Here is a 24,809-nt window from a genome sequence, read left to right on the forward strand (position 1 = left end):
GGGAGGCCAGGAGATGGTCCCTGAGGGAAAAGATGGCTGAGCTGTGTTTTAGGAGACATATACATTTCCTGGGGGACCAGCCTCCCATGGGCCCACTGCTGGGCAAAGCCAGACACAGCTGGGTGTGAAGAGAATTTCAAGAGCAAGAGGAGTGTAGGATTTGGGGTGGGTCTAGAGAGTGGCATAAATTAGACTGAGAGGGCTGTGAGGGGTGCAGAGGGCCTGGAGAATCATGACCAGGAGGCTGGATGTGCCCAGAGGGCAGGGGGGCCCAAGATTGTTGTTTTGTTTTGAAATAGAACAAGCAGCTTTATTGAAATGTAATTCGCATACTGTACAATCCACCCACAATTCAGTGTACAATTCAGCGGTTCTTAGTATATTCACAGAGTTGTGCAGCCATCGCCACCATCAATTTTATAACATTTTCATCACTCCCCAAACCCTTGTACCCATGAGCAGTTACTCCCCCTCCCCACCTCCTGGCAGCCCTTCCCATCCCCTGGCACCTCACAATCTACTTTCTGTCTCTCTGGATTTGCCTGTTCTGGACATTTCATAGAAATGGAATTATACAACGTGTAGCCTTTGTGTCTGGCTTCTTTCACTGAACACAAAATTTCGAGCTGCATTCATGTTGTGGCATGGATCAGAAAACTTCATTTTTTTTTTTTTATTATGCTTTAAGTTCTAGGGTACATGTGCACAACGTGCAGGTTTGTTACATATGTATACATGTGCCATGTTGGTGTGCTGCACCCATCAACTCGTCATTTACATCAGGTATAACTCCCAATGCCATCCCTCCCGTTTCCCCAACTTCATTTGTTTTTAAGGCTGAGTAATATTCCACCATATGTTTATCTGTGTTTTTTGTTTGTTTGTTTGTTTTCTTTTCACTCTTGTTGCCAGGCTGGAGTACAGTGGTGCGATCTCGGCTTACTGCAACCTCTGCCTCCCAGGTTCAAGCAATTCTCCTGCCTCAGCCTCCCAAGTAGCTAGGATTACAGGTGACTGCCACCACGCCTGGCTAATTATTATTGTTTTGTTTGTGTGTGTGTGTGTGTATTTTTAGTAGAGATGGGGTTTCACCATGTTGGCCAGGCTGGTCTTGAACTCCTGACCTCAGGTGATCCACCCACTTCGGCCTCCCAAAGTGCTGGGATTATAGGTGTGAGCCACCGCGCCCGGCCTCTTGTTTTGTTTTGTTGGACTTTTGGGTTGTTTCAGCATTTTGGCTGTTTTGAACAATGCTGCTATAAATACAGGTGTGCAAGGTTTTATGTAGACACAAAGGTGGGCTTTGAGCAGCAGGGGACATGATCAGATTTAAAGGGGTCATTCTTCCTGCAGGTGGGGATGGGGGTCAGATGGAGAAAAGAGCCCAGAAAGGCTTGGCCAATCCTTGGGGAAGTATCACCCCACACTTTCTCCCCAGTTCCCAGCATACACACGTGCACGTGCACATGTATGTGTGTACATCTGAGCAGCTTCCAAGGCCTGCTTTTGTTGAGTCTCCCAGAGACAGGCAAAGCTGGCCCAGGTCTGAGCTGATGGAGGAGAAGAGTCTCTTGAGTAGAGATCCTTGAGTTCTTGTATTGATATAGGGGTCAGCCTCAGTGCAGAACTGTTTACATCCCCGCTCTCCCAGAACCCTCATGGCCACGGGTGGGGCAGATCGCAATATGGCCACTCATGGGAGAGGAGGCAGAAGGTCATGCTGGTGTGGGCAGAGCCAGGCTTTAGGCAGGCAGACCCAAGCCCAAGTTCAAGACATCAGTGGCCACCAGGCGTGTGTGGCTTCTGAGCTCTTGCAATGAGGCTTGTCTGACTGAGGAACTGAACCTTTATCTAATTTGTTTTTTGTTTTTTCAGACAGGGTCTTGCTCTGTCTCCCAGGTGAAAGTGCAGTGATATAAACATTGCTTGCTGCAGCCTCGACCTCCTGGGCTCAAACGATCCTCCCCCCTCAGCCTCCTGAGTAGCTGGGACCACAGGTGTGTGCCACCATGCTTGGCTAATTTAAAACAAAAAAATTGTAGAAATGGGGTCTCACTGTGTTGCTCATGCTGGGCTCAAACTCCTGGCCTCAAGCAATCCTGCCTCAGCCTCCCAAAGTGCTGAGATTACAGGTGTGAGCCACTATGCCTGGCCTATAATTTTAATTAATTTAAAAATTGATACTCAATTCCATTTTTGGCAAACTTCTAAGTTTATCTGAAACAATTCGGGTATGCAAATCTACTTTTTCAGCTGTGAATTCTGTGAAACCTAAATACATATCAAATGCATCTGATGAAAATTTAGGGTTCAAACTGAAATATGCTATCAGAGCAAACCACATGCTGGATTTTGAAACTTGGTGAGAAAAAAGAAGGTCAAATGTCTCTCTAATAAATTTCTACATTGATTATGTATTGAAATGATAATATTTCAAATATACTGGATCAAGTACAGTGTATTACTAAAGTTGATTCCACTTACAATGAATTATTTGTCAGCCATGAAAAGGAATGAAGTCCTTCCTGATGCACGTTCGTGGTGAATGGGGAAGTTGGCATCGAGCTGGAGGGAAGAAGCCAGGCACAAAAGGCCACACGTTGGCTGATTTCACTGAGATGAATTGTCCCGAATAGGCAAATCCATAGAGACAGGAAAGAGCTTAGTGGTTGCCATGGCTGAGGGTGGGCAGGGTTGAGGAGGGCAGCTAAGGGATACGGGGTCTCTTTTGGGGGTGGCAGAAATGGCCCAGAGTTGGATTACGTGAACTGTGGTCTGGCAGGGGTGCTGTCTAGCACGGTAGGGGTGGCCATGTCTCCTTGGCAGTGTCCTTACTGCCCCTCAGGAGGTGCTGTGGCTAGAGGACAGCTGGAGGGGCCCAGGACAGGGTGGCATTGAACTCCATTAAGGGCATGGGCAGGCTCAAAGCCCGGTGTCCCTTGGGCATGTCTTCCTAACACCAGGGTGTGCTGCCTCCCTTTCAATAAGAGCCAAAGCTTCTGGAGTTCGGCAGGCTGAGCCTGCCAAGGAACACATTGGGGAGGCTCCCCAGCCTCCCCCTCGCATCACATAACTCATAACCCATGCCCATAACTCACAGCCCGTCATGTGGGGCTTGGCTCATCCTCCTAGCTGGACTGGGCCTCGCCTTCCTCTCTAGCATTGGGTTGGCCTGCTGGGCTGTGATGACAGGGCTCCTGCAGAGGTCCCAAGTCCACCCGACACGCTGCCCAGCCTCCAGCCTACACGTGCATGAAGTCCATTCACGTTCACGGAGGGAAGACTGTTCTACCCTTCCTTAAAGCCTTGATTAGGTGACCCTGAACTCCTGAGCTCAAAGACTCAAGGCAGTGCTCACCGAAAACTTCCCCTGGTCTCCTAAATAGTCACTAGAAGGTGTCCAAACAATGGCCATTTGGCAGTAAGATTTCAGAGATTTCAGGTTAGGGTACGCTCCGTGGATTATGGTATTTGACTTAATTTTGAAAGTTGAACAAGAAGTAAAAAAAAATCTATATTTTGGCCTTTCAAACAAAATCTAAAAGCCCCCACCCAATAATTCAGTCAGGCATACTCTGACTCGATGGTGGGCCAGATGGTCTTTTTCTACACCTATAATTTCCCAGGAAATTGTGACAGCTGAATTTGCATGATGTAGCTACAAATGGAATTTGCACAATGTGTGCATTCATGTGGTTTGGACATGAGAATAATTCCTTTATCCCGTGGTCCCAGGGAGAGGAGTCAGCATTCCGCACCCTTCACCATGAGGGCCAGAAGCCCAGTGCTCGTCGTATTCCTACCCTTGGGAGGATTTGGAGGGTGGAGGCCAATAGAGAGGGGCACAGAGGGCACGACACAGGATGGAGTGGAGAGAGGGATGGATCCCAAGGGAGAGGGTGGGAGGATGGGTGAATAAGATGGAGGGCCGGGCCAGGGAATGGATGGGGAGCAGATGGGATGGGGCGATCGCCAGCGTCGATCAATCAACATAATCCAGCGATCATCAACGCAGATAAATCAGTCCGCGATCGATCAACGATCAAAGACAAACGCGATCAACATCAATCAGCGATCAATCAGCGCGTCAATCGGCATCAACATCAGTCATCAGCATCCGGCGATCAATCCAGCAGATCATCGATCAATCAACGCTCGATCAAAGCGATCCGTCAACGTCAAATCGTCAGATCAGATGGAAGAGAAAGGGATAGATGAAAGGGAAAAGGAATAAGATGAAAGGGGAAGAAGGATAGATGGGATCTTGAGATAGAAGGAAAGGATCGACGGAAGAAGAGAGGATGGATAGATGGTGAATCGTCGTGAAGATGAGATCGAGCAGGAAGATGGATACAGAGGAATACGAAGAATACCGGAAGGAGATGGATAGAAGAGGAATGGATCAGGAAGGGATAAATTGAGGAACCGGAAGGGGAATGTTTGAGAATGGATGGAATGAAGATAACGCCGAATATGGAAAGGATAGATGCAGAGGACAAGTGAAGGTGATGGGCGAATCAACAGGTGGAAACCGCTGAAATGCGGATATGCGAACAAAGTCTGGAACAAATGGCAGGCTTCCAGCTAGAGTTTGGTGAGCTTGTGTTGGGGCTGGGGCTGAAGTGCTGATGCAGCTGCATGGTGGTTCTCTGGGGAGGCCGGTATGGAAAGAAATAGTCTTGCGTGAGAGGTAAACTCTGAAGCCCTTCCACTGTGGCATGTAACACGCTAAGGGACACATGTATTCCTGTTCAGAAACCAGACCCTGGGGCTGCCCAGTGAATGAGGACACGAATTTGATGAGGGCAGCTCTGCAGAAACCCCGGAGGGGGGCGCCGGGCCGGTTGTGGACTCAGATTGTCTTGTGCCACTGCCATCGAAATCATTATTTATCAGCAGAAAACAAAAGCAAACCTCAGCTGGAGGCATGGGAGAAGGTGGACCTGAGTTCGAATCTGAACTCTGCCAGTTGCATAACCTTGGCCAAGTCACTCAAGCTATGTGAGCCAACCTCATCTGTAGCACAGTAGGATGACAGTCCTCACCTCCTAGGGTGTGGCTGGTCCTGGCTCAGGGCCTGGGTACAGGGAGGACGTGCTGAGTGGTAGGTGGAGCATCACTCGTGGTGTGAGTGACTGTCTGGGCAGAGAAGCCAGAGGAGAAGCCCAGCCACGCTGCCCACACAAGGGCGGCCACCTGTCTACCCACTCCTTCCTCCAAAGGTCTCCTCTCTGGGACCCCGAGGATCCAAGAGTCACCAGGATTCCAGGACCTCCAGGATGTGTGGAGACACTTCCAGCGGCCCTTCCCTCCTTTAAGTCAGACTCGGACCCTTTGGCTCCCGTTCCTCAGCCTTGCTACTCCTGCCTGTACTAAGGGCTCATTTCAGTACCACGGTGGGGGGTGTGTGCATGTGGGTTCCAAGCACTGCGCTCTGTTGCTGACTCAGTATCCATGTGTTCTAGACATCAGATCATTTTCCCTCCCTCGTCACCTTCCCACCCAAATCAGTGCATCAAGGGACAGCAGAAAGTTCTAGGCATGGAAAGCCTTTTAAGCAGCAGCATCTATTTGGGGGTGCACACAGGCATCGATAAGGCCTGGCATTTGGACTTGGCTTTTTCCTGTGTTGCTGGGTGACCTTGGGCAGCTCACCAATGTGCTTGGTGAGTCGGTTTTTATGTTGGACCACTCAGTACAATAACAGTGACTAGAAGTGATGGAGTGGCTTGTGGCTTAAAGGAGGTGACTATCACCTAGGCCAGCCACTCAGATTCAAGACACAGGATTGGTTACTGCAACTATAAATGCTGTTAAAATATAACGACTTAAAAGTGACAATGTGCGATGTAAGTGCAATCTTATGTAGTGTAGGGTTAGTTCACATAGTGATAGTGTTAAAATATACCACAAGTCAATAAATAAGATTATATTGCCTTTTATTTTTATTTTTAAAATTTTTTTGAGATGAGGTCTCACTCTCTCACCCACGCTAGAGTGCAGTGGTACGATCTCGACTCGATGCAACCTCTGCCTCCTGGGCTCAAGTGATCCTCTCACCTCAGCCTCCCAAGTAGCTGGGACTATAGGCGTGCACCACCATGCCAGGCTAATTTTTGCATTTTGGTGGAGACAGCGTTTCACCATGTTGCCCAGGCTGGTCTTGAGCTCCTGGACTCAAGGAATCTGCCCACCTCAGCCTCCCAAAGTGCTGGGATTACAGGCATGGGCCACCATGTCCAGCCTTCGATTATACTGCCTTTTATAAGCTGCTTTTGGATCAGGTTGCTAACGCATCTGTGGCTTCCATGAAAGAATATATTACATTTAAAAATCACAGTTACGGCTGGCACGGTGGCTCACGCCTGTAATCCCAGCACTTTGGGAGGCCGAGGTGGGTGGATCACGAGGTCAGGAGATTGAGACCATCCTGGCTAACATGGTGAAACCCCATCTCTACTAAAATACAAAAAAAAAAAAAATTAGCCAGGCATGATGGCGGGTACCTGTAGTCCCAGCTACTCTGGAGGCTGAGGCAGGAGAATGGCGTGAGCCTGGGAGGCGGAGGTTGCAGTGAGCCGAGATGGCACCACTGCACTCCAGCCTGGGCGACTGAGCGAGACTTCATCTCAAAACAAACAAACAAACAAACAAACAAAAAACACAGTTACAGTGATTTGCTAGATTTTACCTCCAGTGAGGTAGGAGCCCAGAGGGTGCCCATCTGTGCAGAAGAGAGACAGGGTGTCACTGAGGGCTGACTGGGTCCTTGCTGGCTGCGGATGACAGGTGGAAGGGTGGAAGCAGGTCCAAGGAGAGGGGGCCTGGGGCTTGGTGGGGGTGGAACAGGAGGAGGCAGATGCGGGACAGAACAGAAAGGTGAACTGCTGGGACTTGCTGCCTGCATAGCTGCTGGGGACAATGAGACAGGTGCTCAGGAGGACGCTGCGGTTTATTGTTCAATGCCTGAGATCCTGGCGACGCTCAATTCCTTTGTGGTTTAAAAATCAACTCCTGCCCAAGCCCCACTCCAGGCAGACGTAGTTCTCCCGTGCTTGTCCCTCCATCCTCCATGTCACCCTCTCCTAGTCACTGCAACCGTGATCAATCCCTGGTTGTCAAACCTCAGTTTCTCCTGGAAGCTTTACTGCCCCTTCCCCGGGGGTGCCCTGCCTCGTGCCCTCCTCCGCCACCTGTGACCCTCCCCCATACTTGGGGTATGTGGCCTGTGCTGGCACTTCTCACTCCCTGGTTTCGTCTACTCGGCTGGACTGGCAGCTGCTCACTGGCAGTCTGTGTAAGCAGCTTCCCCTGGAGCCCATCTCCAAGGTGTGATGGGACTCTCGCCCCCTGGAGGTGTGCAGCAGGCAGTCCTGGTGAACAGCCCTGAGTCCAAGCAGACTGGATGGTAGTAGGATTTTCCGGAACAGTGTCCCCTCTATTAGTCTTCCCAGCATGTGCCTTGGGTCCATACAATCTCAACCTGCTCATTACACCCACACTAAAGATTACAAAGGGAGCTCCTGCCCTGTTTTCTTTTCTTTTTTTTTTGAGACGGAGTCTCGCTCTGTCGCACAGGCTGGAGTGCAGTGGCCGGATCTCAGCTCACTGCAAGCTCCGCCTCCCGGGTTTATGCCATTCTCCTGCCTCAGTCTCCCGAGTAGCTGGGACTACAGGCGCCCGCCACCTTGCCCGGCTAGATTTTTGTATTTTTTAGTAGAGACGGGGTTTCACCGTGTTTGCCAGGATGGTCTCGATCTCCTGACCTCGTGATCCGCCCGTCTCGGCCTCCCAGAGTGCTGGGATTACAGGCTTGAGCCACCGCGCCCGGCCCTGCCCTGTTTTCTTTACCTTCTGTTTTATTTTTGAGACAGGGCCCCTCTGTGTTGCCCAGGCTGGTCTTGAACTCCTGGACTCAATCCATCTGCCTGCCTGAGCCTCCCAAAGTGCTGGGATTACAGGCAGGAGCTGCTGTAAAAGCCCCACCAAGCTTTTATTCATTGAATCACATCCATCCTGCCCTCAGAGCCTCCAAGGATTCTGGGAGGTGCACAGGGCCGGTGAATGTCCCCATTATGCAGATCAGGACCTGGAAACCAGGGAGGCCTGAATGGCTCAGGGCCACTGTGGTGAGGTCTGTGTCTCCTGACTTGGGTCTTCTCCAGGGTCAACCCCAGATTTTCTGTGCAGCCCCTCCTGGGTGCAGCCAGGTGCCTGGTGGTGACAGCACCACCAGGGGGCAGCAGGTACCCATGGCATTATTGGCGGGCAGCTGCCTGGGTCCTAGACCTGGCCGGTCCTCTTGGCCAGAGCTTGCAGGCCAATGACAGTGAGGACAGAGGCCCCCTTCTTGCTGAGGGAGCCACCTGGGGAAAGAGACATTTAGTGCATCAATGCCCCGTGCTCCAGGCGAGGGCTTGGGAGAGTGGGTAGTTCTTCCTCTCTGAGCCCTTTCTGTCCCACCACCGTGGGAAGCCTCTGGATAATTTATCCGTCCATTCTTCACCAGCAAGTCCGGTGGGAGCGGTATCTCCCCAGTCTAGAGCCGAGGGGTCGAGGCTTTGCAGGAGGAGGCATCAGCGCAGGCTCTCAGATGGGGCCGGAGGGGCCGGCTCAGGTTTCACTCCTGGCTTTCTGATTTCTCAGGGAGATGCTGATGGGTCCAATCTGCTGCCCCATCTTCCTCCGGTGAGCAAGGCTCTCCCTCTTGCCCTAAAGGTGCCCACTGCTGCTTCCTCGGGGAAGGGCAAGAGACGGGAGCCGCCGGCTCACCTGTCACCTGGCCTGAGTTTACCGCTGCAGGCCAGACCCTAAGCGGGGACCCCCTGCTTCCACTTCAAGTGGAGAAGGGGCGAATCTGACTCTCTGCAGAGGCTAATTTCCGGGACAGAAGCCCCATCGGAGGCCCTGGGCCCAGGGGACCCTCTCTGGGCTCCCTCCTCGCATCCCCCTGTTCCGGCCCCTGCACAAGGAAGCCAAGGGGTAAGGGGTCCGGGGGCTGCCCAGTGCTGCCCCAGCTCGTACAGGCCCAGGATTCCACCGGAGTCCAGGGTGGGAGCCCTCAGAAACTGCACCCCAGCCTCCGGGGCTGAGCTAGTCTCAGAGAAGGGCTTGGACTTGCCCGGGGTCCCCCAGTGAATCAGCAGTGAACACCCGCGGTTCCTGGCAGCTGAGCCAGGATCCATATAATTTAAATTGCAGAATCTGTTTGTCCTTGAAGCCCCTCCCACCGTCACACGTTGCCAGCTGGACAGAACGCGCCCCCACCACCCAGGGTGTGGCCCAGAAGGGAGATCAGGGCGGATCAGCACGGGGGCCGGCTGCGACCCTGGGTCGGAGAGCACCTTCCTGCCCTCACTTCTGTCGCGCATTCCGTCCTGGACGCCAGGAACTGCCCGCTGGGCAGCTGCGAGTGGCCAGGACTCTGGGCCAAAAGCTGGGGAATCCTGGCCTTTATGCAGCGTCGGGGGGTCTTCCTGTGGGGCCCCGGCCAGGGCGGAGGACAGGAAGAGGGCTCTGGGAGTCCTGGTCCGTGCGCCTTCGGCCTCAGCCTCGGGTATCCCGCTGGGGCGGCTTGATGGGCCAAGGGGGCTCAGGAAGCTTCGGCCCAGCCCGGTGCCCCCTCCCGAGTCTGTCATTTCCGAACGGCCATGCGAGGGCGCCCAGCGCGACAGGGACCACCTCCTGCCCTCCACGGAGGCCCAAAGACACCCAGGAGGGACGCCCGGCCATCACTCCAAGGGCGAGGTCGCTCCCCCATGGAGAAGGGCTCCCCAAAGTCCGAGCGCCCTCGGAGAAAGTCGCCGGGACCCCGGCCTTCGCCTCAACCCCCGCCCACCGCAACTTTCGCGGGCGGTACCGGGGCAGGAAGTGGGGGGGCGGGGGCGGGGGCGGTGCTTGGGACGCGGGGAGGTGCCAGACGAGCGCTTCGGCCCCGCCCCTGCCCCGCCCGGCCGTGGCCGCGCCCCCTGCGCCCCCAGCGCCCCGGAGCCGCGGAGCCGCGGAGTCGTCGAGTCGCAGCGCCGGGCGTGAGGACTGCGGGCGGGGCGAACAAAGCGGCGGCGACGCGGACGGCCCAGGCCCGGGACGCGCGGAGCGAGCGACCCCACCGGGCCTTTGTCTCGGGCGGGGCAGGAGCGGCGGCGGCGGCCGCGGGGCGCCCGGAGCGCAGAATGCGGCGCCCGGCGGCGCGAATCGGGGAGCGCTGCGGCGACTGGCTGCGTGGAGCCCGGCCCGGGGCCCGCGGGCACTTGCGTGTGTGAAGCGGGGAGATCCGGCGCGCTGCCCGTTGCCCGCCCCGCGGCCGCACGTGGGCGGGAGCGGCGGCCCGAGAGGAGCCCGAGGAGGAGGAGGAGGAAGAGGAGGGGACGCGCGGCGGCGCAGCGGGGGACCTGGGGCAGCCCGCGCGAAGCCCCGCCCCGGTCCTGAGCCCCGCGCGCGCGGGCGGGATGCCCCGCGGCCGCTGCACTTTGGCTCAAGCGCTGCCCTGAGCCGGTCGGGCCCGCGGGCGCCATGGAGCAGTGGCGGCAGTGCGGCCGCTGGCTCATCGACTGCAAGGTCCTGCCGCCCAACCACCGGGTGGTGTGGCCCTCGGCCGTGGTCTTCGACCTGGCGCAGGCGCTGCGCGACGGGGTCCTCCTGTGCCAGCTGCTGCACAACCTCTCCCCCGGCTCCATCGACCTCAAGGACATCAACTTCCGGCCGCAGATGTCCCAGGTGAGCGCCCGGCGCGGCGGGAGGGCCCCAGGGCTCCGGCGTTCGCGCTGCCCGACGCGCGGACGGAACGCGGAGGTCGCGGCGGCGGCGGCCCAGGCGCCCTGGCTGGGGCGGCCGTGCTCTGGGACGCGGGCGGGCGACGGGAGGGCGCGTCCCGGCCCTCCGAGCTGCGACCTCAGGAGGCGCGAAGTTGGCCAAAGTCCCTCCAGCCTGGGTCGCGCCGCCGTCCTCCCCGCCCCCGGCCACTGCTCCGGTGCGGCGGTTCCGCGGTCTGCGCCGCCTGGGATGGGGGAAGCTCCCGCGCTGCGCTTGCTCTGCGGGGCCCTGCGAGTGGCCCCTCACTCCCCAGGGAGCCTGCCGAGCCGGGTGTAAGCGTCGTGGGTCGCATCCTCGGGCCTCGCGCCTGCTGGTCGGACGCCGGTGGAAGAGCGGGCGCGGTCGCTGTGCCGGCCCGGGGCGCGGCTGGAGGCCCCGGGAGGGGCGCGGGGCGGGAGTCCTCGGGGCCGGAGGGAGCTGGGTTCGCCCCGGGCACCGCCCCCTCGCCGGCCTCCGCCTCTTCCAGGACCCGGGCCCGGGTTGAGCCGCCTCGAGGATCCCCAGGGCCACTTGGCGCCGGTCCTGGCCCCCATCGCTTTCCTAACATCCCCACCCCTCCTTCGGGCGCTGAGTGTGGCCTTTGTCGCGGCGGAGACACGCGTGCGGCCGCAGGGCCAGGCAGGAAAATGCCTGCCCCGCCGAACGGAGCTGCTTTTCTTGGCCTCTTAAAGGGAACTTGGCTAAGACTTGAGCAGAATCGAGGCTTCCATCCTCTTCTCCGGGGGTCGCGGAATCCTTACTGGGAGCAGCTTAGAAGAGGTCAGGGGAGGCAGAGGGGGTGCCAGCCGGGTCCAACCAGCACCAACGAGGCGCCACCTTTCAGCCAGCTCAGCAGCCCGTCACGGCGCGCAGTGGCAACTCCATGTGGAGAGGGATCATTCACCAGTGGGACTTAGGACGTGGTTCCTGGGAAGGAGGGAGAGTGAGTCACTAGCGATTCCAGGCTGGGCTGCCGAGGCCTCTGCCCTTTGGTGGTGACTGCGTTTCCTAGGAGACCGGGCCCTTCTCTGCTGGGTTGGGGGGGCGCTGACAAAGGCAAGCCCTGAGGGGAAGGGGCCGCCTTCCCACTGGGTAATTATTACCCAGCACCGCCTTGACCGGCTTAGTAGGAGCCCTCAGGAGCCTCCCTGGGAGTCAGCCCTTCTTCCCGCAGGGTGTCAGTGGTCAGGTGCAGGTGGCGGTCACCGCAGCAGCGGGCTTCCCCAGATCTGTTCTCAGAGCCCCACGGGGACTGGGAAGTCTGGACTCCATTTTATGGCTGGAGAAACTGAGGAGAAGGGTAGCTGTGGGGGAGCAGGGCTGGGCCTTGAACCGAGGCGGCTGCCTTTGATGTGAGTTCCAGGGGCTGCCCAGGCTGACTTGCTCGGGCAGGATTTCCGGCTGCTTGCAGGCTGGGGCTCAGGGCAGAGGCAGGGCAGCTGGGTCAGCACAGAGGAGGCTTGGGAGGAACCCAACCTTGCGGTCGTGGACTCGCTGGGTCTCTGGGCTGCCCCTCCCCAGCTGTGGTTTGGGAAGATGGGAAGAAGAGGGGGCCCTGGCTGTGGCAGGTGGCTTGGCTCAGCCTTTGCACTGGAAGTTCAAGCCAGAGACTTCCTGGGGTCTCTGGAGCCATTGGCCAGGCAGCAATATGAACCCTAATACAGGCCCCTTGAGCCTTGCTGCTGGGCTGGTGGAGGGGCATCTGGGGGTCCCGCTGCCGAGCCGGTGAAGGGGTGTGTAGGGGCCCTGCTGCCAGACTGGTGGAGGAGTGTCGTAAGGGCCCTGCTGCTGGGTGGGTGGAGGGTGTGTAGGGGCCTGGGCGGTAGGAGGACCACATGGGTGTATATCTGTGTGGCTCTCTGCTCTGATTGAATCCCGGCACTGTCCCTTCCCAGGTAGGCAACGACCCCCAGAGCCTCAGTTTCCCCATCTGTGTCATGAGAACAGTCATAGCAGTCCCCTCTTAGCCATGCTGTGAGGATTTGCTAAGGGCAGGCACAGAAGGCACACCCTTAGCACAGTGCCCATAAAATGACCATCACCTGGACACTGGCATGTATGGCCCCGTGTAGCTGAGGCTGACCTTGCCCTCCACTCCTCTGTCCCGTGGAGGGTGGGCCACCTTTGTACGGCTGTTGCCTGCACAGGGATGGCTGCAGGTGCTCCCTTAACCCTCACATTGGCTATGACGGCCCCATCTGTATGTTCACACGTGGAGAAACCCCTTTACTGCATCTGGCTACACACAGGAGCTGGGAGAGGGACTTCATTTCTCTGTATGGCTGGTGTTTGTTATCTGGGAAACTCACTTTTTTTTTTTTTTCTTTTTGGAGATGAAGTCTTGCTCTGTCGCCCAGGCTGGAGTGCAGTGGTGCAATGTCGGCTCACTACAACCTCCACCTCCTGGGTTCAAGTGATTCTCTTGCCTCAGCCTCCTGAGTAGCTGGGACTGCAGGCACGTGCCACCATGCCCAGCTATTATTATTATTATTATTAGAAATGGAGTCTCGCTCTGTTGACCAGGCAGGCGTGCAGTGGCGCAGTCTCAGCTCACTGCAACCTCCACCTCGGATTCAAGCAATTCTCCTGCTTCAGCCTCCTGAGTAGCTGGGATTACAGGCGCCTGCCACCATGCTTGGCTAATTTTTTGTATATATATATATTTTTTTGAGACGGAGTTTCGCTCTTGTTGCCCAGGCTGGAATGCAATGGCGCTATCTCAGCTCACCACAATCTCCGCCTCCCAGGTTCAAGTGATTCTTCTGTGTCAGCCTCCTGAGTAGCTGGGATTACAGGCATGTGCCACCTCACTCAGCTAATTTTGTATTTTTGGTAGAGATGGGGTTTCTCTATGTTGGTCAGGCTGGTCTCGAACTTCCGACCTCAGGTGATCCACCCACGTCGGCTTCCCAAAGTGTTGGGATTACAGGCATGTGCCACCTCACTCAGCTAATTTTGTATTTTTGGTAGAGATGGGGTTTCACCATGTTGGCCAGGCTGGTCTCGAACTCCTGACCTCGTGATCCACCTGCCTCGGCCTCCCAAAGTGTTGGGATTACAGACGTGAGCCACCGTGCCCGGCCCACACCCAGCTATTTTTTGTATTTTTAGTAGAGACGACATTTCACTATGTTGGCCAGACAGATCTTGAACTCCTGACCTTGTGATCCGCCCGCCTCGGCCTCCCAAAGTGTTGGGATTACAGGCGTGAGCCACGGCGCCCCACCCATGCCCAGCTATTTTTTGTATTTTTAGTAGAGATGGAGTTTCACTGTGTTGGCCAGGCTGATCTCGAACTCCTGACCTCATGATCTGCTCACCTCAGCCTCCCAAAGTGCTGGGATTACAGACGTGAGCCCCCGCGCCTGGCTGAAACTCATATTTCTTAAGGGGTGGGGATGGGAGGGAAGAGGTCATCTCCACCCTTGGTGGTTGGGTCATAGAAAAATCACATCTGCCCTTTCTTACCTGCTCTGCTGTGGCCTAAGCACAACCTTAGGTGGGGGTTGCCACCTGTGTTTAATAGGTGAGGCCGTCAAGGTTCGGAGAGCTTGAGTGACTCCTCACCACGCCACCCCTCCTGCCCAGATCGGTAAGTGGCAAAACCAACATAGGGATTGCAGTCTCCCTCCCAAGACTGTTTAAATAAATGATGACTGCAGACCTTCCTAAGCTGGCTTGCTGTCTTGCGGACTTTCTGAGAGATGTCCCTGGCCTCGTTCTTCGGTTGTCATGGTGTGTGTCTGTTTTCAAGGGGTGGCTGGGATGGGGGGTGGGTGCCTGTGATCCCTGGCTAGTGAGTTGCAGGGCCCCTCGAGGGCACGTGCTGGGGAGTCTCCCACCTCCCTGCCAGTCATGGCATATGGGGCCGTCTAGCCCGGAGGCCTCTATGATGTTCTCTCCTTCCAGAATTGCCCCTGGCTTCTCATGGTGACATCCTATTTTCAGAGGACTTGGAGCGCCCCTCCCACTTTGAGTTTAATCTAGGCTGGGTTATTTGCCCTAATGGATCATCATAGCAGTGTGCATTTATGCAGCACCTGCTGTGCGCAGAACCGGCTGCTAGGAGGTGGTCACAGAGATCCCAGTTGCCCACCTGGTCATTTCTTCTGCAGCTGGCAGGATCTACTTTATTTTATTTTATTTTTTATCCAAAGTGCCTGGAAGCCCCATGGGTTTAATTAAACTAATTGGGTATGACCACAATCTGCTGACCCTAACAAGAGACTGGGTATGTCTGGAACAGCTTCGATTGGGAGGTCCCGAGGTTGCCTGTGCCAGCATCTGCAGATTGCACCCTTAGGGCACCACCCGCCCAGCCTCTGACTTGCCCACATTGCCCTGGTGGCCTCTTCCCCGTAAAACAGATCAGGCAGCCATTGCTGGAACACCACGCAAAGGCTTGGCCCCGGGCCTGCCAGAGTCTGTCCCCAACCTCCGCCTCAACTCCCTGTGCTCCCTGCCTCTTCTCAGACACGCCAGCCTGGCGATGTTTTTGGCATCCCCCTCCAGGGACTTTTTGATGTGTGCCATCATGAGCTGTGCGCTTGCTGGAAGACCTTCTCTCCTTCTAGCCTGGTTCTTCCTGTAGGAGCTGGTATCGGGGCTGCCTCCCCTTGGCAGCCTCCTTGGGTTTCACCCTCTTCCCACCCTGTCCTGCACGCGCTTCGAACCTCCGTCTCACTCCTTCACTGTTCTGGGGTCTCTCTGGCCTCGTCCTGTCCGCTTTTTGCTTCATTACACAGTACCCTTGCTGCTCGTTCTGCAACACTCAGCAGCTGGACAGCTGGAGAGTGTAACGAGGGACCGAGTGTGTCTGGACCGCCTTTGTGTGGCTGCCCCCCTTCCAGGTCTGAGCCCCTCCAAGGCAGGGCCATGGCTGGGCTTGCTCCTCTCTGGGTCCCTCAGAACCTTGCGCCTTCATTCGAGGAATAATAAATAAATAAATAAATAATATATAATTCAATAATAAATAAATAAATAATAAAACCCTGCCGCATGCCACGCGGGCTTTGTGCCTGTGAGGGGAGGGAGGAGAACAGGCCGGGGCTGTCCCCGCTCTCGTGAGGCTTCTCGTCGCGCAAGGGCCCCGGTGGATGTTGATGAGGAGCTCTGTAACTGAAAAGCGACAGGGAAATACCGGAAGGGCTCCCCGTGGCAGCAGAAGGGGCCTGGCTGGTGTAGCCGGGGTCCAAAACACAGGGCTGCCAGGAGCAGGGGAGGGAATGCTGGCTATGAGGCAGACAGGGACGTCTTTTCTTTTTTAGGGGATAGATTGTATTTTCCAAAAAAATTTGAAAATATCTCAGTCGTAGAAAAGTTACAAGTACAGCACAGGTAACTTGAACCATTTGAGGGGAAGTATGGGGCTCAATGCCCCGCACCCCAAATGCATCAGTGTGTTTCCTACAAACAAGGTCATGCTCCTCTGTAACCACAGCACCGCCGTCCCCATCCAGCCAGCAGCAGCAATCCGTGACCCGTCTGCTTCTCCACAATTGTCCCAGCAAATGCCCTTCACGGCATAGAACAGCCTCAGGGCCCTGGGCTGCCGGTGGCTGTGTCCCCCTCTGTCAACCTGGGCCCGTTCCTCAGCCTTTCTTTGATGTTCATGACCTTGACTCTTTGGAAGGTTACAGCCTCCTTTGGTTATAGAATGTTCCCCCATCAGCAGGGTCAGGCCATGCACCTGTAGGGGCCTAGCTCAGCCTCCGTGCTGCATCCTTCCTGCTTCCTCCTAGCAGTTGGCACGAGGCTTGGATGTGCCCCATTGCGGGTGATGTTGTGTTTAATTACTCTGTTAAGGTGGAGTTTGCTTGATTTCACTGCAAAGTTACTTTGCTTCCCTTTGCCCTTAACACATACTTAAAGAAGATACTTTGAGTCAATATAAATATCTTGCTATTTGCTTCTCCTTTTCTCCCTCCTTTCCTTCCTCTCTTATCCTTCTCTGCTCATCTCTCTCATTCTTTTCTTCTTCCTTTTCTTCTCATCCATCTCTGCTTTTCTTTTTCTTCTCTCCCTCCCTCATTCTGTCCCTTCCTGCCGTGTTTCCAGTTTGAGTTATGGTTTCCTATTTTATTCCATACATATAACCTGTTACCATCATTATTTATGTTGATGCTCACACAGTCTCAGGTTTGGCCAGTGAGAACCGTGTTACACCGGCTTTTGCTTCCCTGTGTCTTTTGATTCGTCCTCATCATTCTTCGAGTGCAGAGGACATGTGAATACCGTGCCTGACTTCCTGGCACAAGATGTTCCAGGCTCACTTTGCATTTCCATCGTCCCAGCTTAGGAACCAGCTGTTTGTCCAAGGAGCTCTGGTTCCTTGGTAGTGGAGAGGGGTATTTAGAAGGCAAGATCAGGGCTGGGCATGGTGGCTCATTCCTGCAGTCCCAGCACTTTGGGAGGCGGAGGCGGGCAGATCATTTGAGATGAGGAGTTTGAGACCAGCCTGGCCAACGTGGTGAAACCCCGTCTCTACTAAAAATGCAAAAATTAGCCGGGCATGGTGGCAGTCGCCTGTAGTTCCAGCTACTTGGGAGGCTGAGGCAGGAGAATCGCTTGAACCGGGAGGTGGAGGTTGCAGTGAGTGGAGATCGCGCCACTGCACTTCAGCCTGGGTGACAGAATGAGACTCCATCTCCAAAAAAAAAAAAATCCAACTCCCCCCACCTCGCAAAAAAAAAAGAAGGCAAGGTTGGATGAGGTGTGCTCAGTGCTGCTGGGGTTTCCCCGCTTCCAGGCCCTCTCAGTGTTCACAGCTGGGGAATTGGTGTATGTGTGTGTGTGTATTCATTTATGTATGTGTCTCTGTATCCATATATGTCTACACATGTTGACATGTGTATTTGTTTTCTGTCTATATTAGTGCTGCCAGATAGAAATATAACGTAACCCACATCTATATTTTCAGAATTTTGGTGGTTGCAATAAAAAAGCAAAAAGAAATGTGTAGCACTAATTATAATAATATATTTTACTTAACCTATGCTATTTTTTTTTTTGAGACAGGGCCTCCCTTTGTCCCTCACGCTGAAATGAGTGGCACAAACTTGGCTCACTGCAACCTTTGCCGGCCATGTTCGAGTAATTATAGCACCTCAGCTTCCTGAGTAGCTGGGACTACAGGCTTGTGCCACCACGTCTGGCTAATGTTTGTATTTTTAGGAGAGATGAGGTTTCGCCACATTGGCCATGCTGATAACCTCTGCATTTTCAACAGGGGCATTACTGCTTTTGAGGGGGTGAAAATCAAATCTTTGGGGATGAAGAAATATTATTCTTATGGATTTTTTTAGAGACAAGGTCTCATTCTGTTGCCCAGTCTGAAGAGCAGTGGTGTGATCATGACTCACTGCAGCCTCAAACTCCTGGGCTCAAGGAATCCTCTCACTACAGTCTCCCAAGTAGCTGGGACTACAGGTGTGTGCCACCACGCCCAGCTAATGTTTTAATTTCTTGTAGAGATGAGAGCTTGCATGTTGCCCAGGCTGGTCTTGAACTCCTGGGCTCAAGCAATCCTCATGCCTTGACTTCCCAAAGTGTTGGGATTACAGGCATGAGCCACTGCAGTCAGAAGAAATCTTATTTTCGTGAATAAACTACAGATGTGCATGCCACACAAAACACAGAGACAGGCCGGGCACAGTGGCTCACACCTGTAATCCCAGCAGTTTGGGAGGCCGAGGCAGGCAGATCACCTGAGGTCAGGAGTTTGAGACCAGCCTGGCCAACATGGTGAAACCCCTGTCTGTACTAACAATACAAAAAATTAGCCGGATGTGGTGGTGCACACTTGTAATTCCAGCTACTTGGGAGACTGAGGCAGGAGAATCGCTTGAACCTGGGAGGCGGAGGTTGCAGTGAGCCGAGATCACGCCATCGTACTCCAGCCTGGGTGACAGAGCGAGACTCCGTCTCAAAAGAAAAAACAAAACAGGCCGGGCACAGTGGCTCACGCCTGTAATTCCAGCACTTTGGGAGGCTGAGACGGGTGGATCACGAGGTCAGGAGATCGAGACCGTCCTGGCTAACACGGTAAAACCCCCTCTCTACTAAAAAATATAAAAAACTAGCCAGGCGAGGTGGCAGGCGCCTGTAGTCCCAGCTACTCGGGAGGCTGAGGCAGGAGAATGGCGTGAACCCGGGAGGCGGAGCTTGCAGTGAGCCGAGATCGCGCCACTGCACTCCAGCCTGGGCGACAGAGCGAGACTCCGTCTCAAACAAAACAAAACAAAAAACCCACAGAAACAGTGCATCTGCAGTATTAAAATTTCATGCAGGGAGGGAGATTAGGAAAAGTATCTGAAAAGTCTCCTTGGAGGGACAGTAATGAAAATGAAGGTGAGAAACATTCATGTTGCGAGCACTGGCATTCCCGTTGGGCAGGAGCCCGGGAGCGTGGGGTGGGGTGGGGTGGGAGCCCTGGCTGTTAGTGACAGGGACTCACCGGGAGTGGGACTTGAAGGCTATGTTGAGCAGGATCCCAGGCTCAGGCCTGGGGTCAGCAGGAAGGACCCCAGGCCGCAAGGAGGGCAAAACCTGGCATTGGCGAAGATAAGAGATTTCTGCCGAGTGTTGCGATTGCAAAAACCCTGGCTTTGGTGTGGGGCAGGATGAGACCGGGAGGAGTGCTGGGTGTGAGGTGTGGAGGCCGCTGTGAGAGTGACCTGCATCTGCCTGCGGTTTGGGCCTTGGAGATGGGTCGGGGCCCTGGCGTCAGGGCGGTGGGCTTCTGGAGGCAGGACCTTGTTGGGGGTCTGGCGTGGGTGAGCGTCCGGCCCACCCCCGTGCCTCTGTGGAGCCTTTTCTTGCTCTGAGGCCCAGGTCATGAGGATGTCTCCTCCCTGGAGGAAATCTTTCTGGCCTTCCTGGAAGGACACTGGGTTCTGGCCTGGGTGGTGGGCAGCGTGGTGCCCTCTTTTGAGGTGACTTGTGAGGACACATGTTCGTCCCTGTGTCCAGGCCATGTCTGTGGGCTGTGGCTTCCCAGTTTGAGGGGTGGGATTCCCAGGACAGGGACAGCGTTGGCAATCCGGTGGGGCCGGTGTGGAAGACCCTGGCTTTACGCAGATGCCCAGACCTGAGCCCCCAGCTGAGGCCCCAGCAGGCCTCCGTCCTGACTGCCCCTGAAGTCACCTTCTTCTCTCCCGGCGTCCCAGCCTGGCCACTGCCGTCTCTTTCCTAAAGCAGGCGGAGGTCTCTCCCGGTGTCCCAGCCCAGCCATTGCCGTCCCTCTCCTAGAGCAGGCGGCGACAGATGTTACCATGTGCAGGGCTGGATGGTAAATATTTTAGGTTTTGTGAGCCAGACTAAGCAGGTCTGCCCTTGCAGCACGACAGCAGCCCTGGGTAGTCTGTAAACGGAGGAGTGTGGCGATGCTCCCATGAAATTTATTTTTGTAGAATGAAATTTGAAATGTATATCATTTTCACATATCATGAAATATTATTCTTATGCTTCCCCCACCAACCTGCTCAACCATTTAAAAACATAAAAACCTTGGCCGGGCACGGTGGCTCACACCTGTAATCCCAGCACTTTGGGAGGCCGAGGCGGGCGCATCACGAGGTCAGGAGATCGAGACCATCCTGGCCAACACGGTGAAACCCTGTCTCTACTAAAAAAAATACAAAAAATTAGCCAGGCGTGGTGGCAGGCACCTGTAGTCCCAGCTACTTGGGAGGCTGAGGCAGGAGAATGGCGTGAACCCGGGAGGCAGAGCTGGCAGTGAGCGGAGATCGCGCCACTGCATTCCAGCCTGGGGGACAGAGCAAGACTCCATCTCAAAAACAAACAAACAAAAAATACAACAAAAACATAAAAACCGGCCGGGCGCGGTGGCTCAAGCCTGTAATCCCAGCACTTTGGGAGGCCGAGACGGGCGGATCACAAGGTCAGGAGATCGAGACCATCCTGGCTAACCCGGTGAAACCCCGTCTCTACTAAAAAATACAAAAAACAGGCGGGCGCCTGTAGTCCCAGCTACTCTGGAGGCTGAGGCAGGAGAATGGCGTGAACCCGGGAGGCGGAGCTTGCAGTGAGCTGAGATCCGGCCACTGCACTCCAGCCTGGGCGACAGAGCGAGACTCCGTCTCACAAAAAAAAAAAAAAAAAAAAAAAACATAAAAACCTTTCTTGGCTTGCAGGATGTACAAAATCAGGCAGTGGGCCCTCCAAAACCAGGCGGCGGGCCCTCTAAAACCAGACGGCAGCCAGAGTCTGCTACGCCCTGTCCTAGGTGCCCCTCCTGTGGCCTCCTGCCTCGTGGGCCAGAGTCTGCCGCGCCCAGTCCTAGGTCCCCTCTTTCGGCCTCCTGCCCCGCCAGCCAAAGTCTGCCACACCCTGTCCTAGGTCCCCTCTTGCCGTCTCCTGCCCTGCCAGCCTGGTCTGCCGCACCCTATCCCACGTGCCCCTCTTTCGGCCTCCTGCCCCACCAGCCTCGTCTGCGGCCACGCGTGCTGCAGCCACGCATGGTTTGGCGCTGCCACCCTGGAGGCATCCCCCCTGCCTAATGTCACCCCCACCGAGTCTCCCTGGCCTTCCGTGCCCCAGCTTCAGGCACGCTGACTGCCTTCCTGTGCCTCCCAGTTCAGGGCCTTTCCCCTGCAGTTTCCTGAAGGGGAACCCTCTTGCCTGGCTCACTGCTGCCGTCTGCTTAGAGGCCTGTCCTGGGAAACCTTTCCTGCCCCCCAGGCCTGCTCGGGCCCCCTGACAAGGGCTCTTGGTCTCCCGGACTTTCCCCTTCCAGGTCGCACCGTTTGTTGTGTTTACTGTTCCATTTGTATCTAAAGCTTTTGGCAGGGGCTGGTCAAACAGGAAGCGATCATTAAGAGCGGAGCTTTCTCCCAGGCCCTTGTTGTGCCGGGAAGCGGACTGAGCGCCTCCATGACCCCAGCCCCCACCCTTGGGCAGTCTAGAGGGGACTTAGCTCTCAGCCCCATTTTCCTGATGGAGGCCGGGCTCCTCATGTCTGGAATGACACTGCCAGAAAGAGATCACTGGAAGTGCTTGGAGACACGATGAGTGGCCCGCAGGGGCGGCAGTGGGGACCACACTGGCCTGCTCGGCCACACTTAGCGTCTTTTTTTTTTTTTTTTTTGAGACGGAGTCTTGCTCTGTAGCCCGGGCTGGAGTGCAGTGGCCAGATCCCAGCTCATTGCAAGCTCCGCCTCCTGGGTTTACGCCATTCTCCTGCCTCAGCCTCCCGAGTAGCTGGGACTACAGGCGCCCGCCACCTCGCCCAGCTAGTTTTTTGTATTTTTTAGTAGAGACGGGGTTTCACCGTGTTAGCCAGGATGGTCTCGATCTCCTGACCTCGTGATCCGCCTGTCTCGGCCTCCCAAAGTGCTGGGATTACAGGCTTGAGCCACCGTGCCCGGCCACACTTAGCATCTTAATGGTGGCCGTGTCCCTCGAGCTCAGCCTCGTCTGAAATGGGATGACCGTGGCCACCTTGCAGACTCTTGGAAAGATTTGATGCAGAAAGTGTGTGCCTGGCACCCAGCACAGTTTCTACCCCACGGCAGGCCCCACTGAGCCTCAGGACATGGCACCCTCACCCCGAGCCTGGCGGCTCACTCCCAGTGAAGGGCACCGGCCCTCGCCCGCTGCCTGTCCTCCCTCAGCATCAGAGCTGGGTGCAGCAGGCAGCCTGAGGGAGCGGCTCTCCTCCTGGGGCTGCTGCCTTACCACCCACCTCTCCTCCCCTCCCCTCTGGCTGCCAAGTGGAAGCTGAAGCCCTGGGCACGCTGCTGGGGGCACCTGGACACTGCACTGGTGTAGTGGGGTGTGGTCGTGGTCACCAGCGCCTGTCTGCAGAAGGAGGCATTCTGGGGCAAGCAGAATCAGGTGAGCCAGATGGTCCTGCAACACCTAAGTCTGAGATGGGGAAGGGAGCTGTTAATAGTCACATGAGGACCATGGGTGAGGAGGAACCTGCCGGCGATGTGGGACGCTGAAGAAGGGGCCTCACCCCATCTCCTGCTTCTCCCCAGGGCCTCCTGGGTTGGACTGGGTAGAAGGCGGGGCACATGCAGGCTTTGCCGTTGGCAGGGTCAACAGCAGCCTGTGCCAGTCCTCAGCAAATGCGGTATTTAGATCCCTGGGGGCAGGGTGATGGTGGAAAGCTTCCTGAAGGAGGTGGTACTTGAGATGCTCTGAAAAGTAGATGGCTCTTGGTAGCTAAGGGTTGGAGACAGGTGGTTGTTCTGCAGAGAGGGCTCTGTGTGGCCACAGGCTGCAGGTGCCGCCGCACTGCTTCGTCCTGGATCATTGCTGGAAGGGGTGTTGCGATTTCTGAAATCCATGTTCCAGCAGCAGTTGGGACAGAGGACGCTGCATGCCAGCAGCTCTGATGATTAGACACATAAGGCAGCAGCCGCCGCTCACTGCAGAGCTCGACCTGGCTGGCACCGGGCCACCTGCTTGGTGTCCTTCCCTCCGCCTTGCAGGGGATGGTGTTTCCCTGCAGCAGTGATGAGTCTGAGACCCAGGGAGATGCGTGATAGAAGGTTCCAGAGAGGTGGGCGTGCCCTATGGCTGGCAGGGCAGCTGGGTGGTGATCAGCCTCTGTGGTGTCAGAGTTGGGGGCAGCACCCTAGTGTCCTGGGGAAAGATCTTGCTGCCAGGGCCCCTCTGCCCTGACACACGCCCTTTCTCTATTCTGGATGGGTTTGTTTCAGGACCAGCACTGGCACCTCCCCTGGTCCTCGGAAGACCCTGCGCAGCACCAGGTGGGGGCCGCTCTGCCCTGGTTAATGGATGAAGGAGGGGACAGGTGATGGACCAGTCTGAGATCACGCAGCTGTGTGGGGGCCGAGGCCTCGTGCCAGCCCGTGCAGGTCTCTTGCCTCTGGAGCACCATTTGCCTCTGGAGCACCCCCCTCCACCAGCAAAACGGCCCATTGGGTTGGTGGGAGGTTGGGAGACAGAGAACCAGGTGCCTGAGGCCAGAGATGGCCCCAGGGCTGACTGGCTCTGCCCTCTGGCCACACAGCTCCCGGCCTCCTGCTCCTCCTGCTCCCGGGTGGCCGGCGGCCCAGCTGTCCTCCACCCCACTCTGCTTGCCACGCACCAGCTTGTGGCATTGGGCAGCAGAGGAAGAAGCCCTGTGCTTGTGTTGCTGGCTTTTTGGAAGGGGCAGAATAAGGATGAACAGAGAAAGGAAGATGGTACTTTCAGATGAGAGAGAAGGCAGGCAGGAGGCAGGGCCGCCTTCAGGTGACTCCGGCAGGCTCCCTGACGAGGTGGCAAGGCGGTGGTGTGTGCAGCTGGCGCCGCCTTCCCCTCACCTCTAGCACCTGTGCTCCCCGAATGCTGTTTCAGCTGAGTGAGTTCAGCTGGGGCCTGCTGGGGAGCGTGAGGCCCTGACAAAGTCAGCAGGCTGACAGCAGGAGGTCCTCGTGGGCCACAGGTCAGTGGTGGGGCTCTGGAACATGGCCGGAGGCGTGCCTGGGCCCGGGTCAGTGCCAGGCTGCCTGTCCCGCCGGTGGCCATGGCTCCGGGCTCTGCGTCTCTGCTGCAGGAAGTCTCCTTTGGCTCATCCTCCTGCCCTGTCAACATCCTTTGTCTGAGTTCCGGATGGCTGCGGCGTCCGCTCCTTCCTGCTGCCCTGGGAGCCCAGCTGTCCTTATGCAGCCCCTGCCTGGGGACCCATCTCCGGGCCTGGCCTCGTGTGTGTTTGGGCATTGGGTGGCCGACACATTCCTAGGGTGGAGACGGCACAGCGTTGAGCCTCCGACACCCGCTTTCAGATCCTGCCTCGGCACCTCGTGGCTGTCCCATGGCGCCTCTCTGGGCCCTGTATCCTCCTCTGTCAAAGGGGCTATTTTAGGAGCCCCTCCCAGGGGTTGGCTGAGGACGTGGCCCTCAGCCTGGTGCCTGGCAAGTGGGAAGTGCTCGGCTGACATGTCCCCCCACCCCTGCAGGGTGGAGCCATGAGCTCACCTCTCTGACGCCCCCACCCCTGGCACGGAAGCTCTTCTGAAGCCTTGGTGCCCCCCCCCCACATG

At 56.3% G+C, this 24,809-nt stretch overlaps 1 protein-coding gene across 7 annotated transcripts in view; it reads left to right on the top strand.

The window, feature by feature from the left end:
• The first annotated feature begins 9,997 nt into the window (after positions 1-9,997).
• Positions 9,998-24,809, top strand: part of VAV2 (vav guanine nucleotide exchange factor 2) — a 236,379-nt gene continuing 221,567 nt past the window's right edge. For 3 of the 7 annotated variants that reach the window (XM_009187906.3, XM_009187904.3, XM_009187903.3), the window contains exon 1: positions 10,000-10,716. In XM_009187906.3, coding sequence (XP_009186170.1) covers positions 10,513-10,716 — 204 coding nt within the window. In that variant the 5' untranslated portion in view covers positions 10,000-10,512. Of the gene's footprint in view, positions 10,717-24,809 lie in introns of all 7 variants that reach the window. The other 4 variants (XM_003911126.5, XM_003911125.5, XM_009187902.3 and 1 more) reach the window with 3 other exon arrangements.

The sequence above is a fragment of the Papio anubis genome, unplaced genomic scaffold (genome assembly GCF_008728515.1).
Source record: "Papio anubis isolate 15944 unplaced genomic scaffold, Panubis1.0 scaffold64, whole genome shotgun sequence".
Lineage (NCBI taxonomy): Eukaryota > Metazoa > Chordata > Mammalia > Primates > Cercopithecidae > Papio > Papio anubis.